At 39.8% G+C, this 18,873-nt stretch overlaps 1 protein-coding gene and 1 pseudogene across 1 annotated transcript; both read right to left on the bottom strand.

Annotated features, from left to right (window-relative positions):
- Window positions 1–5,529: 5,529 nt before the first annotated feature.
- On the bottom strand, window positions 5,530–6,821 carry LOC148201778 (uncharacterized; annotated as a pseudogene).
- An 8,299-nt stretch (window positions 6,822–15,120) lies between these two features.
- On the bottom strand, window positions 15,121–15,675 carry LOC148201779 (uncharacterized). Its single transcript, XM_088109485.1, has one exon. It carries the CDS (start codon window positions 15,673–15,675, stop codon window positions 15,121–15,123), a length of 555 nt encoding a protein of 184 aa, XP_087965611.1.
- Window positions 15,676–18,873: the final 3,198 nt, after the last annotated feature.

Below are 18,873 nucleotides of genomic sequence, written 5' to 3' on the forward strand. Positions count from 1 at the left end.
TTGTATTGAGTTCTCAAGTTATTAAATTACTATTTCTCTTTTTTAATTGTTTATTAATTACTTTGACAAGATTTTCGTAAATATATATTTTTTAATTGACAAACGTACTGAGGCCTTGGATAAATAAAACTATCATATTCTCAAGAAATTATTGGTTCAATTTTAAATTTTTATAATAGTATGTATTTTTAATACGTGATTATAAACAACGTTTGTAATGATAAATTAAATGAAACTAAGTAATAACCATACATGATAAAAATAGCTATCATAATTATTTGTGAACTCATGAAAAGCATCTTACAACCAATATTTTTACAATTATTTTAATTTTTAATCAAGTCTATAGTATAGCATATGAAACATCATGTTCTAAACCATTAATTCATTATTATCTATTCTCAAGCTTATTTACCTTCTAGGTATTTACATAAAATATTTTTTCAAATATTTTTCTATGATGTAAAACTGTATGGAATTCTCTCCTAATTTAATTTTCAAAACAGAATAAATCAATATATTAAAATATAATATGTTCCTAACAATTTATTATATTTTAAATTAATTCAATCAAAGATTATTTTTCTAAATATTAATAACAAATTAATATATATACTTCTTCTTAACTTAAACTCTTATTTATAGTCATGTATAATTAATTACTTGAGAAATTAAGAGGAGATTCAACAGTAATAGTGAGTCAAATTGCATAAATATTATCTCTAATTCAAAATTTAACGAAGTTATGATATTTTGTTTATATTCAATTTGAAGACATTTAATTTTTTTAATAATATATTTTTTAAAATGTGAATTTCTTTACATTAATATATATTTCTTGAAATATATTTTGAACACAAGTATCTTAATAGGTGTAACATCCCAAAATTATACAGTCATCAACTATATACTTAGAATAATTACACGTATCAATAACCCAAAACAGTCTTAAAACACAGGGATCGACAATAACGAAAGAGGATGAACGACCGCAAATGAAGAATAAATTAACGAGCGCTTACAAAAGATAAGGACGAACGGTTTACAAAACAAATACCGAACGTCCAACTATAAACAAACCATAAAAGAGCGCTCGCTCACAGCCGCTCGCTACTCTAACTACACTAACTAGAACCGAACGCTCACTGTTCGGCCTTCACTTCAACTTCTACCAGATTTTCTTCAGCAAGCAACCCTTCTTCAAGTCTTTGTTCAAGGGATGCACCACCATCTGCTCACACCCACAACGGATGATCATCGCATTTTGACAAGACGGAAAATACATGGACAGCAGACAACACAATGGAAATGCAAGGGTAAGCTTATAATATTTAATTTATACAATCAACACATACATTTACATTTCAATTCGTACAAACAACATGTGACTTATCCAATAACAAACATAAAAATACATATATATAAGACAGACCGTCCGGACTGTATGAACCGTGTAGCTACAGGCGTCCTTGCACCCGAGTGGTGTGGTAACTGGGAAACTCTCAACAGCTGCCACTCGAGGTAAATCCTTCGCCCCTGCTAAGTGAGGGATACGAAAGACCTCCTGCCATTCCCACACATGACTACCCCCTTCTACGTGAAGATGAGTATCACGGAATATCAGGATGGACCAAGCCAGCATTAGCATGCCCACAGTCATACTTTACAAAACTTCAATAATCAATCATATCTGAGACGTTCCTCCTTGGAACGCTCGTTAAAATCCATTTCCAATAATTCGTTCAAAATATCATTCTCCCATAATAACAAGTTCCCTTTATTCACATTCTCATTCTCTGTTCCATTCTCATATATTAACAACAGGCATCCTTTAATCAAATAAGAACGAACTTATTACAGTGCATTTGACTTCACGTTTCTGAACAAAAGAAACGAACTATAGTCCACTTACGGACGTTAAGAATACTAAAATAGTTTAAATGGGATTGAGTTTAGAAAATCAGAGTAATACTTAGAAAATATTGAGTACAAGGACTTTAGGTTGAATTAAGAGAATAAATATCTTACAGAATAACTTAGATAAAGAATAGCTTAGATAAATAACCAGAGAAGTTAAAGTACAGAAAACAACTCTTACTGTAAATGAACGAACATTCAGAAATTTACTTTGGACGAACGTCAATTACGTTCGCTCAGAATTCAATAATAAGGACGAGCGTTCAGTTTGAAACCGAACCCTACTTTGGACGAACGCTAGGTCAATGACCGAGCACAAATCAGAACGAACGCTGGATACAAACCGAGCGCTAATTAGGACGAACGCTTCGGTATAAGACCGAACGCCAATTCAGACGAACGTTCAGTATAAGGGCGAACGCTCTATAGAACGATCGTTCGACATAAGGCCGAACGATATTAAGGACGAACGCTCGACATGAGGCCGAACGTCACTGAGGACGAACGTTCGACTTAAGGCCGAACGTCACGTATTTATAAAGTTTCAAATATTTATCTAAGCTGAGCTGAAAAGAACGCTCATTCACTAAATTGGGGACGCTCGTTCTCGAGCAGAATTCATTCCAAATGAACGAATTCCAACTAAGTTATTTTAATGAAAAACCGAACGGTCTATGACCGTACAGTGACGAGCGTCATTCATAAAAGGGGAAGATTAAAATTCCAGATTTCTCAAACTTAACAGAATTTTCCAGATTTCATTTTTCCAACTTTGTAACATTCATTCCAGATTTAATTCACCTTCAACATCGTTATTATACAGTTTCAATATCCAAATCATTCCAAATATATCATAAACATACTCCATTCATACATAATCAATTCAGCATGCATTTTAACCAAGATCAACAACATATATCATACATAAAAGTCAGTGTTCATCCATAACAGATCAATCAAAACCAGAATTCGTATCAGATCTCAGTAACCATTCATAACAGCTCAACTTCATAAAATTCATACATGCACAATAACAGTGATCATCCATACAACTCAAATCTTATATTCTTCATTCATGCAACTCAGATCATTCAACATACAGTATAAATTAAACATATAAGCTTCCCTTACCCGGATTGCAGTGAACTTTTAACAGTATAACTTGCTTCTGTCCAACTAGGGCTTTCTACCCGCTACGCTCTTCCTTACGCTCCTCAACTAGGTTTAACCAAAGACAACTCAGAAACTCAGATTTTATTCTTTGCATGCAACTGAAACAGTGTTCCTAGAAATTCTAGATCTAGGTTATGGTTTGGAACTTTCCAGTTACAGGATCAAAAGAGGTTCGGATCAAAACGAAGCTTACTGGCCCGTGAACGTTTCTATGGTTTCAGAAAACTGATTGAAGTTGAAAGAAGTGAGGAATGGTAGAGAGAAGATGAGAGTTCTTAGTGAGAAGTTGGAGAAGATGGAAGGTTCCTAGAGAGAAGGTGGGGAAGTCGTAGAGAGAAGGAGGAGAGAAAGAATTTTCCAGAATCAAGAAAGGAGTGTGCGTGTAGAGCGAGGGATGAGTTTTTCTGAGAATGCATGCCTTGTTTCCAGTGCCGAACGAACGTCCGCTCCTCGTCAGCCACGTGCATTCCACTAACGTTTTCCAGATTCCTCTCGCAGTGACACCTGGCGTTCTCTAGTGAACTGTCGTGCTCTCCGAGTGACACGCAAACTGCGCTGCGTTTTCCCCACTCCAAACTCCATGCAGCGTGACACCTGGCGCAAGCTGTTGGAATGCTCCTCCCTGCTGCCGCCACGTACGCTGTTGAAGTGTCTAGTTCTCCAGTTGCCACGTGTACTCCAATGTACGTTATTTTCCAGGGTCTTACATTCCCTCCAACTACAAAAATTTTCGTCCTCGAAAATCTAGGTATATTAAAGTGTAGACGGAGTACTTTGTCCATGCTAGCAAACCTTCAACTTATCTTGTAATGTCGTCATTCTTCTCATTCCAGACCACTTTCACCCATCTGATGGATTTTCACTTGAACACTAGATGGGGTATCTCCAATACCTACTGGTTGGATTTATACAATCGTTATCCTTAAATACGAACGTGTTCTAGTCCTTCTAGTCCTAGCACATCAGACGAGTCTCCAATATATAACCAGAGTGACGATGCGTGAAAACTAAATGAGGATTAGCCAATTGAGAAGACAATGATATCTTCATACGCTACCGTCCAAAAACGTCTACAATCCAAGAACATTCGGCAGCAGCTTCCTAGGACAAGTGACTTCGTCCCACACACATGTCTTTAGCAATTCTTCAATGTTGACTGGTTCCAACTATAACGAACGGTTATGTTTGGGTAAGGACTAAAGATTTATGGGAAGATGATAAATTACAAGGGAACCGTGAAATAAGGAACCAGTAGATGATTTTGAAATAAAGAGACATTGGATTCGAAAGGTTAATGGATTGGTAACATCATACCGAACGAGAGAAATTATCATTAGGAAGAGTCACAAGTTTTCCAAGAGGAAAAGAATTAATATTGAAGTATTTTACTATTGGATTAGAATGTTGAAAGGATAAACAGAAGCAACAGATGAGAGAAAACATAAAAGATTAATCTGAATATTCCGGAATAAATTGATTATGGAAACTAAGACAAGTAGATATATATATATATATATATATATATATATATATATATATATATATATATATATATATATATATATATATATATATAGCAAATTCAAGTAAAGGGTATAAATGACGAACGTTAAAGGACGAACTAATCCGAGCAGTCAAAGAACCCGACCCTTAACAACCTAGTATAACGGATTCAGAATAACCTTGGATATAAAGATCGTAGACCAACTTTAAAAGGAACAGGATATAATCAAACGAATATTTAGTGCCCTGAGAAAGAGTGTTAAATAAGACCAAGAGTGAACATTTATTTACTGGTAATTTGGGACGAACGCTATTTACGTACGTTCTGAAATTCAAAGTATGGACGAGCGACCGGTATAAGACCGTACGCTCATTTCGAAACCGAGCGCTTGTTACGAACGAACGCTCGTTTCAAGACCGAGCGTTATTAAGACGAACGTTCAGTGTCGAACCAAACGATATTTAGGGCGAACCCTAGGTAGTTGACCGAGCACAAAAATAGAACGGACGTGCTTTTAGAACGGACGTTCGGTGTTAGACCGAACGCTAACTTAGGACGAATGCTCAGTCTAAGATCGAGGGTTCACTTGGACGAACGCTCAGTATAATACTAAGCGCTACTTATGACGAACGCTGATGAACAAAACCGAGCGGTCTAAATACACTTCAATTTATTTTCAATCGTTGGACACGCTAGGCTGAGCCGAACGCTCAAACCTAACCCTTCACACAAAGGGCGCTCGTCTCAAACAGAATCCTTTCCAAATAAAAGAATTCTTATTCTAAGTCATTTTCATGGGATACCGAACGCCAACATCCCATTCACATTAAATCTCTCCTAAGTTAGTCAATTCTAGAAAATAACACTCTCACTAATCATAGTAATAAACATCTATCTCACTGGTCGGATATCTAAACTAACCCAATTGTTGGTGTTTACACTATCAGACCGAACAGCTTCCTTATCACAGTAATTAAAACAGTGTACAGCAAGGCAGTTCATACCACAAGAAAGTGCGGTGGATGAATATACCTGAGCTAGCCGCCTCCGCTCCAGTTATCGCATATACACGCCCAACAACTTGGGCTCGTCCACCTCTCCCTTGCTGATTCCTTCCAGCGTTCGGTGGTCTCATCACCACTCGACCACTCATGTTGCACTCGTTCTCCAAATGTCCATTTCGTCCACACCGGTTACAGTATTTTCCTCCCACCAACTGAGGACATGACGAACGGTAGTGTGGTCCTCCACACTGGAAACAAGTAACGTTCCTGTACTGTCCGGCTTGTCCAGTAGGAACTAAAGCTTGAGAACTGCTCGTGCTAGATGGCCGACTAGGACGAGGGTAAGGTGTCCTTCTCGGAACGGTACCTCCCCGGGATACTATAGGTCCCCTACTAACTTGTTGTTGCTTCTTGTGTTGTTCAGCTTCTGCCATATTTTTCTCCAAAACTTTGGCCCTCTCAACCATGGCAGGAAATGTTCTTATGCACAAACTTGAAATCATAACCTTCAAATCACTTCTTAGACCGTTCTCAAACTTCCGACACTGCCACTCCTCACTGGTTGCCATAGTATTGAACCGCACAAGATGTTTGAATTTATTGGTGTATTCTGAAACTGACATACCCCCTTGAACCAGCTGTAAGAACTCAACTTCCTTTGCAAAACGAACGCTGTCAGGGAAGTATTCTTCATAAAATTTATTCCTGAAAACTTCCCACGTGACTGGTTGTTGAGCGTCCGTTAAGATGGCTCTAGCGCTCACCCACCAGTGGCTTGCTTCTCCCGTCAACAAGTACTCAGTGTACGCTAAACGGTTCTCATCCGGACACCTCTTAGCATTGAAGATCCTCTCCATATCCCTTAGCCACTGGTCTGCCTCATCAGGAAGACCCTTTCCATTGAACTTTGCCGGATGATGTTGGAGAAAACTCTCCAAGCTCCATTCTGTAGCAGGCTGGGCAGCGTTAGAAGAGGACGCTCCTGGCGCGCCTCGGGTAGCAGCAAGAATATCCATCAGCTGCCTCTGAGTTGATTCTGAATTCACCCGCGAGGCCTCCAAACTTTGCATTGCATCCTGATTCTGCCTCATCAAAGCAGCGTTTTGCTCGATCAAGGTCGTGTTCTGTTGTTGAAGTCTATCAATCACAGTTTCCAACATCCTAGTGTTGTTGGACGTGTCAGGTTCACTTGGTTGGGGTGGAGGAGGTAGCCTAGGTGCCATTCGTTCTCTGAACACAGAGGAAAACGAACGTTAATTATGTTCCAGAGTTAAAATAATAATAACTCATTAAACATACAGTGAGCACACAGCAAAAACGCAGTGCACTCATAACCCTACAGCGTCCTTTAAGAGAACAAAACTGCTCTGATACCAATAATGTAACATCCCAAAATTATACAGTCATCAACTATATACTTAGAATAATTACACGTATCAATAACCCAAAACAGTCTTAAAACACAGGGATCGACAATAACGAAAGAGGATGAACGACCGCAAATGAAGAATAAATTAACGAGCGCTTACAAAAGATAAGGACGAACGGTTTACAAAACAAATACCGAACGTCCAACTATAAACAAACCATAAAAGAGCGCTCGCTCACAGCCGCTCGCTACTCTAACTACACTAACTAGAACCGAACGCTCACTGTTCGGCCTTCACTTCAACTTCTACCAGATTTTCTTCAGCAAGCAACCCTTCTTCAAGTCTTTGTTCAAGGGATGCACCACCATCTGCTCACACCCACAACGGATGATCATCGCATTTTGACAAGACGGAAAATACATGGACAGCAGACAACACAATGGAAATGCAAGGGTAAGCTTATAATATTTAATTTATACAATCAACACATACATTTACATTTCAATTCGTACAAACAACATGTGACTTATCCAATAACAAACATAAAAATACATATATATAAGACAGACCGTCCGGACTGTATGAACCGTGTAGCTACAGGCGTCCTTGCACCCGAGTGGTGTGGTAACTGGGAAACTCTCAACAGCTGCCACTCGAGGTAAATCCTTCGCCCCTGCTAAGTGAGGGATACGAAAGACCTCCTGCCATTCCCACACATGACTACCCCCTTCTACGTGAAGATGAGTATCACGGAATATCAGGATGGACCAAGCCAGCATTAGCATGCCCACAGTCATACTTTACAAAACTTCAATAATCAATCATATCTGAGACGTTCCTCCTTGGAACGCTCGTTAAAATCCATTTCCAATAATTCGTTCAAAATATCATTCTCCCATAATAACAAGTTCCCTTTATTCACATTCTCATTCTCTGTTCCATTCTCATATATTAACAACAGGCATCCTTTAATCAAATAAGAACGAACTTATTACAGTGCATTTGACTTCACGTTTCTGAACAAAAGAAACGAACTATAGTCCACTTACGGACGTTAAGAATACTAAAATAGTTTAAATGGGATTGAGTTTAGAAAATCAGAGTAATACTTAGAAAATATTGAGTACAAGGACTTTAGGTTGAATTAAGAGAATAAATATCTTACAGAATAACTTAGATAAAGAATAGCTTAGATAAATAACCAGAGAAGTTAAAGTACAGAAAACAACTCTTACTGTAAATGAACGAACGTTCAGAAATTTACTTTGGACGAACGTCAATTACGTTCGCTCAGAATTCAATAATAAGGACGAGCGTTCAGTTTGAAACCGAACCCTACTTTGGACGAACGCTAGGTCAATGACCGAGCACAAATCAGAACGAACGCTGGATACAAACCGAGCGCTAATTAGGACGAACGCTTCGGTATAAGACCGAACGCCAATTCAGACGAACGTTCAGTATAAGGGCGAACGCTCTATAGAACGATCGTTCGACATAAGGCCGAACGATATTAAGGACGAACGCTCGACATGAGGCCGAACGTCACTGAGGACGAACGTTCGACTTAAGGCCGAACGTCACGTATTTATAAAGTTTCAAATATTTATCTAAGCTGAGCTGAAAAGAACGCTCATTCACTAAATTGGGGACGCTCGTTCTCAAGCAGAATTCATTCCAAATGAACGAATTCCAACTAAGTTATTTTAATGAAAAACCGAACGGTCTATGACCGTACAGTGACGAGCGTCATTCATAAAAGGGGAAGATTAAAATTCCAGATTTCTCAAACTTAACAGAATTTTCCAGATTTCATTTTTCCAACTTTGTAACATTCATTCCAGATTTAATTCACCTTCAACATCGTTATTATACAGTTTCAATATCCAAATCATTCCAAATATATCATAAACATACTCCATTCATACATAATCAATTCAGCATGCATTTTAACCAAGATCAACAACATATATCATACATAAAAGTCAGTGTTCATCCATAACAGATCAATCAAAACCAGAATTCGTATCAGATCTCAGTAACCATTCATAACAGCTCAACTTCATAAAATTCATACATGCACAATAACAGTGATCATCCATACAACTCAAATCTTATATTCTTCATTCATGCAACTCAGATCATTCAACATACAGTATAAATTAAACATATAAGCTTCCCTTACCCGGATTGCAGTGAACTTTTAACAGTATAACTTGCTTCTGTCCAACTAGGGCTTTCTACCCGCTACGCTCTTCCTTACGCTCCTCAACTAGGTTTAACCAAAGACAACTCAGAAACTCAGATTTTATTCTTTGCATGCAACTGAAACAGTGTTCCTAGAAATTCTAGATCTAGGTTATGGTTTGGAACTTTCCAGTTACAGGATCAAAAGAGGTTCGGATCAAAACGAAGCTTACTGGCCCGTGAACGTTTCTATGGTTTCAGAAAACTGATTGAAGTTGAAAGAAGTGAGGAATGGTAGAGAGAAGATGAGAGTTCTTAGTGAGAAGTTGGAGAAGATGGAAGGTTCCTAGAGAGAAGGTGGGGAAGTCGTAGAGAGAAGGAGGAGAGAAAGAATTTTCCAGAATCAAGAAAGGAGTGTGCGTGTAGAGCGAGGGATGAGTTTTTCTGAGAATGCATGCCTTGTTTCCAGTGCCGAACGAACGTCCGCTCCTCGTCAGCCACGTGCATTCCACTAACGTTTTCCAGATTCCTCTCGCAGTGACACCTGGCGTTCTCTAGTGAACTGTCGTGCTCTCCGAGTGACACGCAAACTGCGCTGCGTTTTCCCCACTCCAAACTCCATGCAGCGTGACACCTGGCGCAAGCTGTTGGAATGCTCCTCCCTGCTGCCGCCACGTACGCTGTTGAAGTGTCTAGTTCTCCAGTTGCCACGTGTACTCCAATGTACGTTATTTTCCAGGGTCTTACATTCCCTCCAACTACAAAAATTTTCGTCCTCGAAAATCTAGGTATATTAAAGTGTAGACGGAGTACTTTGTCCATGCTAGCAAACCTTCAACTTATCTTGTAATGTCGTCATTCTTCTCATTCCAGACCACTTTCACCCATCTGATGGATTTTCACTTGAACACTAGATGGGGTATCTCCAATACCTACTGGTTGGATTTATACAATCGTTATCCTTAAATACGAACGTGTTCTAGTCCTTCTAGTCCTAGCACATCAGACGAGTCTCCAATATATAACCAGAGTGACGATGCGTGAAAACTAAATGAGGATTAGCCAATTGAGAAGACAATGATATCTTCATACGCTACCGTCCAAAAACGTCTACAATCCAAGAACATTCGGCAGCAGCTTCCTAGGACAAGTGACTTCGTCCCACACACATGTCTTTAGCAATTCTTCAATGTAGTAATTACCATAATTGAGAATTAATTACAATTAATAATATAAACAGTGCAGTCTTTGCATTAACTCAGATTTAAAAGCCGAACGACATCAGTACAAGGGAAGCGCGCATAAACGCTTACAAGGGAAACTAAAACGAATGCTTCAAATATATACTAACGTACGCTAAACAGAAGCAAAACAATAACTAGGACGAACGGCTATACAAAAACACTTGGCCGAACGTTCAATCGAAGCTAACAACTTCAATCCTAATTTAACGAGCGTGTTCAGGCTCGGTCTTTACTTCCACTTCCACAAGATTTGCATCTTCCAAATTTCCTTCTTCCAGCATTTCTTCAACGTACGTACCACCATCTGCTCACATCCACAACGGATGATCATTGCATTTGACAAGACGGAGATACATGGACAGTAGACAACACAAAGAAAATTGCAAGGGTAAGCTTATAATATTTAATTCATACGTTCAACATTCACATTCAACATTTCACATGCAACGCACAACATACAATTTAACATAATATAACATAGAAATTTATAAGTATAAAAGACGACCGTCCGGACTGTATGAACCATGTAGCTACAGGCGTCCTTGCACCCGAGTGATGTAGTAACTGGGAAACCCTCAACAGCTGCCACTCGAGGTTAATCCTTCGCCCCTGCTAAGTGAGGGATACGAATGACCTCCTGCCATTCCCACACATGACTACCCCCTTCTACGTGAAGATGAGCATCACGGAATATCAGGATGGACCAAGCCAGCATTAGCTATCCACGGTCATACTTTACCAATTCAATGTTCAACATACATGATACGTTCCTCCCTGGAACGCTCGTCCAATATCCATAATCCCATATTCAATCCATATAGTGTTCACACCGTAATTCGTTATAATGTAATATCAAATTCATCTTTAACTTTAAGAGAATAATAGAACGAACGTTCAGTCCACTGAATAATCAGGACGAACGTCCAAATGACTTCACTGGATACTCAGGAAAAATACTTAGAACGAACGTAATCTCTGTTGATCCAGTTAAATGAACTGGCTCGACTTAAAGCGTACTGGTACTTAGAAAATAATCATGATAGAAACTTGAACCAGATTTAATGTATAAAGGAGGGTCAAGAACACTTAGAATTATCTTTCAAGAGATTTACATATGAAAAACCAATTCCAGGAATGGAACGAACGTAAAGAAATGAATATTTGAAACTTTGAACGAACGCTATTTCATCAATTGAATATTCAATTAGTACGAACGCGAGGTAGGAGACCTAGCGAGATTTAGAACGGACGCTCGTGATAAGACCGAGCGCTTATTAAGAACGGACGCTCGACATAAGTCCGAACGCTATGGAGGACGAACGCTCGACATAAGGACGAACGCTATCAAAGACGAACGTTCACCATAAGGACGAACGCTATTTAGGACGAACGCTTCGGTATAAGACCGAGCGTTACTTATTCATAAAGTTTTAAATATTTAAATACTGCTGAGCTAGACGAACGCTCAGATATTCCATTGGGGACGCTCGTTCGCGAGCAGAATTCTTTCCAAATGAAAGAATTCCAAACTAAGTTATTTTAATGAAGACCGAACGGTTTAAGACCGTTCAGGGACGAGCGTCATTTATCAGTGGGAAAGAATAAAATTTTCAGATTTCTCAACCTTAGAAATTTTCCAGATTTCAACATTTCAGCTTTATACTATATTAATTCAGATGATTCTCAAATTTATGAACTTTTAACATGAATTCCAGTAACTTCATATTCAACATCAAGATTCAGATTTACTTCATACAATTAAACATCAATTTTTCATACGTTCCAAACCAACATGCAGATCAATAAAATCAGAACCCAGATTTCATAACAGTGGTCAATCATACAGCTCAAACATCATATTTTTCATACATACAACTTAGATTATACCACATACAGTATAAATTAAACATATAAGCTTCCCTTACCTGGATAGCAGTGTACTCCCTATGCAACCACTTGTTAACTTGTCCAAATAAAATTTCCTACCCACAACGTGCTTTCTCAAGCGTTTCACTAACTCTATCCAGAAAGAACGTAGGAAACTTAGAGTATATTCTAACATGCAGCTGCATTAAGGTCTGCATGCAACTTAGAAAAGGGTTTCTAGGGTTCGAGAGCTTACCAGTCCAGATCTTGGTTCTGTTCGGTTCAGAACGCTGCTCACGGTGCAGGGAACGTTTCTGCAGTATCTGAAATGGATTAGGAGTAAGCTTTGGTAAGTTACAGAAGAGAGAAGCTTGGGAGTTCTTAGAGAGAAGTTGGAGAAGATGGAAGGTTCCTAGAGAGAAGGTGGGGAAGTCGTAGAGAGAAGAAGGAGAGAAAGAATTTTCCAAAATCAAGAAAGGAGTGTGCGTGTAGAGCGAGGGATGAGTTTTTCTGAGAATGCATGCCTTGTTTCCAGTGCCGAACGAACGTCCGCTCCTCGTCAGCCACGTGCATTCCACTAACGTTTTCCAGATTCCTCTCGCAGTGACACCTGGCGTTCTCTAGTGAACTGTCGTGCTCTCCGAGTGACACGCAAACTGCGCTGCGTTTTCCCCACTCCAAACTCCATGCAGCGTGACACCTGGCGCAAGCTGTTGGAATGCTCCTCCCTGCTGCCGCCACGTACGCTGTTGAAGTGTCTAGTTCTCCAGTTGCCACGTGTACTCCAATGTACGTTATTTTCGAGGGTCTTACATTCCCTCCAACTACAAAAATTTTCGTCCTCGAAAATCTAGGTATATTAAAGTGTAGACGGAGTACTTTGTCCATGCTAGCAAACCTTCAACTTATCTTGTAATGTCGTCTTTCTTCTCGTTCCAGACCACTTTCACCCATCTGATGGATTTTCACTTGAACACTAGATGGGGTATCTCCAATACCTACTGGTTGGATTTATACAATCGTTATCCTTAAATATGAACGTGTTCTAGTCCTTCTAGTCCTAGCACATCAGACGAGTCTCCAATATATAACCAGAGTGACGATGCGTGAAAACTAAATGAGGATTAGCCAATTGAGAAGACAATGATATCTTCATACGCTACCGTCCCAAAGCGTCTACAATCCAAGAACATTCGGCAGCAGCTTCCTAGGACAAGTGACTTCGTCCCACACACATGTCTTTAACAATTCTTCAATGTTGACTGGTTCCAACTATAACGAACGGTTATGTTTGGGTAAGGACTAAAGATTTATGGGAAGATGATAAATTACAAGGGAACCGTGAAATAAGGAACCAGTAGATGATTTTGAAATAAAGAGACATTGAATTTGAAAGGTTAATGGATTGGTAACATCATACCGAACGAGAGAAATTATCATTAGGAAGAGTCACAAGTTTTCCAAGAGTAAAAGAATTAATATTGAAGTATTTTACTATTGGATTAGAATGTGGAAAGGATAAACAGAAGCAACAGATGAGAGAGAACATAAAAGATTAATCTGAATATTCCGGAATAAATTGATTATGGAAACTAAGACAAGTAGATATATATATATATATATATAGCAAATTCCAGTAAAGGGTATAAATGACGAACGTTAAAGGACGAACTAATCCGAGCAGTCAAAGAACCCGACCCTTAACAACCTAGTATAACGGATTCAGAATAACCTTGGATATAAAGATCGTAGACCAACTTTAAAAGCAACAGGATATAATCAAACGAATATTTAGTGCCCTGAGAAAGAGTGTTAAATAAGACCAAGAGTGAACATTTATTTACTGGTAATTTGGGACGAACGCTATTTAAGTACGTTCAGAAATTCAAAGTATGGACGAGCGACCGGTATAAGACCGTACACTTCTTAGAACGAACGCTCATTTCGAAACCGAGCGCTTGTTAAGAACGAACGCTCGTTTCAAGACCGAGCGTTATTAAGACGAACGTTCAGTGTCGAACCAAACGATATTTAGGGCGAACCCTAGGTAGTTGACCGAGCACAAAAATAGAACGGACGTTCGGTGTTAGACCGAACGCTAACTTAGGACGAATGCTCAGTCTAAGATCGAGGGTTCACTTGGACGAACGCTCAGTATAATACTAAGCGCTACTTATGACGAACGCTGGTGAACAAAACCGAGCGGTCTAAATACACTTCAATTTATTTTCAATCGTTGGACACGCTAGGCTGAGCCGAACGCTCAAACCTAACCCTTCACACAAAGGACGCTCGTCTCAATCAGAATTCTTTCCAAATAAAAGAATTCTTATTCTAAGTCATTTTCATGGGATACCGAACGCCAACATCCCATTCACATTAAATTTCTCCTAAGTTAGTCAATTCTAGAAAATAACACTCTCACTAATCATAGTAATAAACATCTATCTCACTGGTCGGATATCTAAACTAACCCAATTGTTGGTGTTTACACTATCAGACCGAATAGCTTCCTTATCACAGTAACTAAATAACGTACATCAAGGCGTTTCATACCGCAAGAAAGTGCAGGTGATAAGCGTACCTGAGTTAGCTGCCTCTGCACCAATAATAGCATACACACGTCCAGCTGCTTGGGCTCGTCCTCCTCTAGACTGATTCCTGCCAGCGTTTGGTGGTCTCATCACTGCTCTTCCACCCATGTTACACTCATTATCTAAGTGTCCTTTTCGCCCACAAAGATTACAGTGCTTCACTCCCACCAGTTGAGGACAGGACGAACGGTAGTGTGGCCCTCCACACTGGAAACACGTAACGTTCCCGACCTGACCAGATTGTCCAGTAGGAACTAGAGCTCAAGAGCCGCTCGTATTAGATGGTTGATTTGGACGAACGTAGGGGGTCCTCCTTGGAGTAACATTGCCTCTGGAAACGATAGGTCCTCTATTTACTTGCTGTTGTTTCTTGTGCCTTTCTACTTCTGCCATGTTCTTCTCTAAAACCTTGGCCCTCTCAACCATGGCAGGGAACGTTCTTATACATAAGCTGGAGATCAAAACCTTCAAATCACTCCGCAGTCCGTTTTCAAACTTACGGCACTGCCATTCTTCATTTGTGACCATTGTGTTGAAACGAACCAAGTGTTTGAACTTGTTCGTATACTCAGAAATAGACATCCCTCCTTGGACCAGTTGAAGAAACTCCACCTCTTTTGCAAACCGGACGCTATCAGGAAAATATTCTTCATAGAATTTACTCCTAAACACTTCCCAAGTAACAGGAGTTTGAACGTCTGTCAAGAGAGCTTTCACGCTCGTCCACCAGTAGTTCGCTTCACCAGTCAACAAATACTCAGCGTACGCCAACCTGTTCACATCTGGGCAGCGTTTGGCGTTAAAAATTCTCTCCATATCTCCCAGCCATTGATCAGCCTCATCAGGGAGGCACTTCCCACTGAACTTAGCTGGGTGATGCTGCAGGAAGCTCTCCAAACTCCACTCGGCAGCAGGTTGAGCAGCGTTTGAAGAAGATGCTCCAGGCGCACCTCTAGTTGCAGCCAAGATTTCCATCAACTGCCTTTGCGTGTTTTCAGAATTGACACGCGAGGCCTCCAAACCTTGCATAGCAGCTTGGTTTTGCTGCATCAGGGTGGCGTTTTGCTCCAGCAACGTGGTGTTCTGTTGATGCAGTCGTTCAACTACGGTTTCCAACAACCTAGCGTTGCTGGACGTATCGGACTCATTCGGTTGGGGAGGAGGAGGAAGTCTAGGCGCCATTAGTTCTCTGGATTAGAGAAAAACGAGCGTTAGTAAAGTTCGAGAGTTAAAACAATAACTCATTAACACATAATAAGCACACAGCAAAAACGTAGTGCACTCATAACCTACAGTGTTCCTTAAAAGAACAAAACTGCTCTGATACCACTAATGTAACATCCCAAAATATAGTAATTACCATAATTGAGAATTAATTACAATTAATAATATAAACAGTGCAGTCTTTGCATTAACTCAGATTTAAAAGCCGAACGACATCAGTACAAGGGAAGCGCGCATAAACGCTTACAAGGGAAACTAAAACGAATGCTTCAAATATATACTAACGTACGCTAAACAGAAGCAAAACAATAACTAGGACGAACGGCTATACAAAAACACTTGGCCGAACGTTCAATCGAAGCTAACAACTTCAATCCTAATTTAACGAGCGTGTTCAGGCTCGGTCTTTACTTCCACTTCCACAAGATTTGCATCTTCCAAATTTCCTTCTTCCAGCATTTCTTCAACGTACGTACCACCATCTGCTCACATCCACAACGGATGATCATTGCATTTGACAAGACGGAGATACATGGACAGTAGACAACACAAAGAAAATTGCAAGGGTAAGCTTATAATATTTAATTCATACGTTCAACATTCACATTCAACATTTCACATGCAACGCACAACATACAATTTAACATAATATAACATAGAAATTTATAAGTATAAAAGACGACCGTCCGGACTGTATGAACCATGTAGCTACAGGCGTCCTTGCACCCGAGTGATGTAGTAACTGGGAAACCCTCAACAGCTGCCACTCGAGGTTAATCCTTCGCCCCTGCTAAGTGAGGGATACGAATGACCTCCTGCCATTCCCACACATGACTACCCCCTTCTACGTGAAGATGAGCATCACGGAATATCAGGATGGACCAAGCCAGCATTAGCTATCCACGGTCATACTTTACCAATTCAATGTTCAACATACATGATACGTTCCTCCCTGGAACGCTCGTCCAATATCCATAATCCCAGATTCAATCCATATAGTGTTCACACCGTAATTCGTTATAATGTAATATCAAATTCATCTTTAACTTTAAGAGAATAATAGAACGAACGTTCAGTCCACTGAATAATCAGGACGAACGTCCAAATGACTTCACTGGATACTCAGGAAAAATACTTAGAACGAACGTAATCTCTGTTGATCCAGTTAAATGAACTGGCTCGACTTAAAGCGTACTGGTACTTAGAAAATAATCATGATAGAAACTTGAACCAGATTTAATGTATAAAGGAGGGTCAAGAACACTTAGAATTATCTTTCAAGAGATTTACATATGAAAAACCAATTCCAGGAATGGAACGAACGTAAAGAAATGAATATTTGAAACTTTGAACGAACGCTATTTCATCAATTGAATATTCAATTAGTACGAACGCGAGGTAGGAGACCTAGCGAGATTTAGAACGGACGCTCGTGATAAGACCGAGCGCTTATTAAGAACGGACGCTCGACATAAGTCCGAACGCTATGGAGGACGAACGCTCGACATAAGGACGAACGCTATCAAAGACGAACGTTCACCATAAGGACGAACGCTATTTAGGACGAACGCTTCGGTATAAGACCGAGCGTTACTTATTCATAAAGTTTTAAATATTTAAATACTGCTGAGCTAGACGAACGCTCAGATATTCCATTGGGGACGCTCGTTCGCGAGCAGAATTCTTTCCAAATGAAAGAATTCCAAACTAAGTTATTTTAATGAAGACCGAACGGTTTAAGACCGTTCAGGGACGAGCGTCATTTATCAGTGGGAAAGAATAAAATTTTCAGATTTCTCAACCTTAGAAATTTTCCAGATTTCAACATTTCAGCTTTATACTATATTAATTCAGATGATTCTCAAATTTATGAACTTTTAACATGAATTCCAGTAACTTCATATTCAACATCAAGATTCAGATTTACTTCATACAATTAAACATCAATTTTTCATACGTTCCAAACCAACATGCAGATCAATAAAATCAGAACCCAGATTTCATAACAGTGGTCAATCATACAGCTCAAACATCATATTTTTCATACATACAACTTAGATTATACCACATACAGTATAAATTAAACATATAAGCTTCCCTTACCTGGATAGCAGTGTACTCCCTATGCAACCACTTGTTAACTTGTCCAAATAAAATTTCCTACCCACAACGTGCTTTCTCAAGCGTTTCACTAACTCTATCCAGAAAGAACGTAGGAAACTTAGAGTATATTCTAACATGCAGCTGCATTAAGGTCTGCATGCAACTTAGAAAAGGGTTTCTAGGGTTCGAGAGCTTACCAGTCCAGATCTTGGTTCTGTTCGGTTCAGAACGCTGCTCACGGTGCAGGGAACGTTTCTGCAGTATCTGAAATGGATTAGGAGTAAGCTTTGGTAAGTTACAGAAGAGAGAAGCTTGGGAGTTCTTAGAGAGAAGTTGGAGAAGATGGAAGGTTCCTAGAGAGAAGGTGGGGAAGTCGTAGAGAGAAGAAGGAGAGAAAGAATTTTCCAAAATCAAGAAAGGAGTGTGCGTGTAGAGCGAGGGATGAGTTTTTCTGAGAATGCATGCCTTGTTTCCAGTGCCGAACGAACGTCCGCTCCTCGTCAGCCACGTGCATTCCACTAACGTTTTCCAGATTCCTCTCGCAGTGACACCTGGCGTTCTCTAGTGAACTGTCGTGCTCTCCGAGTGACACGCAAACTGCGCTGCGTTTTCCCCACTCCAAACTCCATGCAGCGTGACACCTGGCGCAAGCTGTTGGAATGCTCCTCCCTGCTGCCGCCACGTACG

Source organism: Vigna umbellata, chromosome 3 (assembly GCF_029865625.1).
Source record: "Vigna umbellata cultivar VRB3 chromosome 3, Vumbellata_1.0, whole genome shotgun sequence".
Classification (NCBI taxonomy): domain Eukaryota; kingdom Viridiplantae; phylum Streptophyta; class Magnoliopsida; order Fabales; family Fabaceae; genus Vigna; species Vigna umbellata.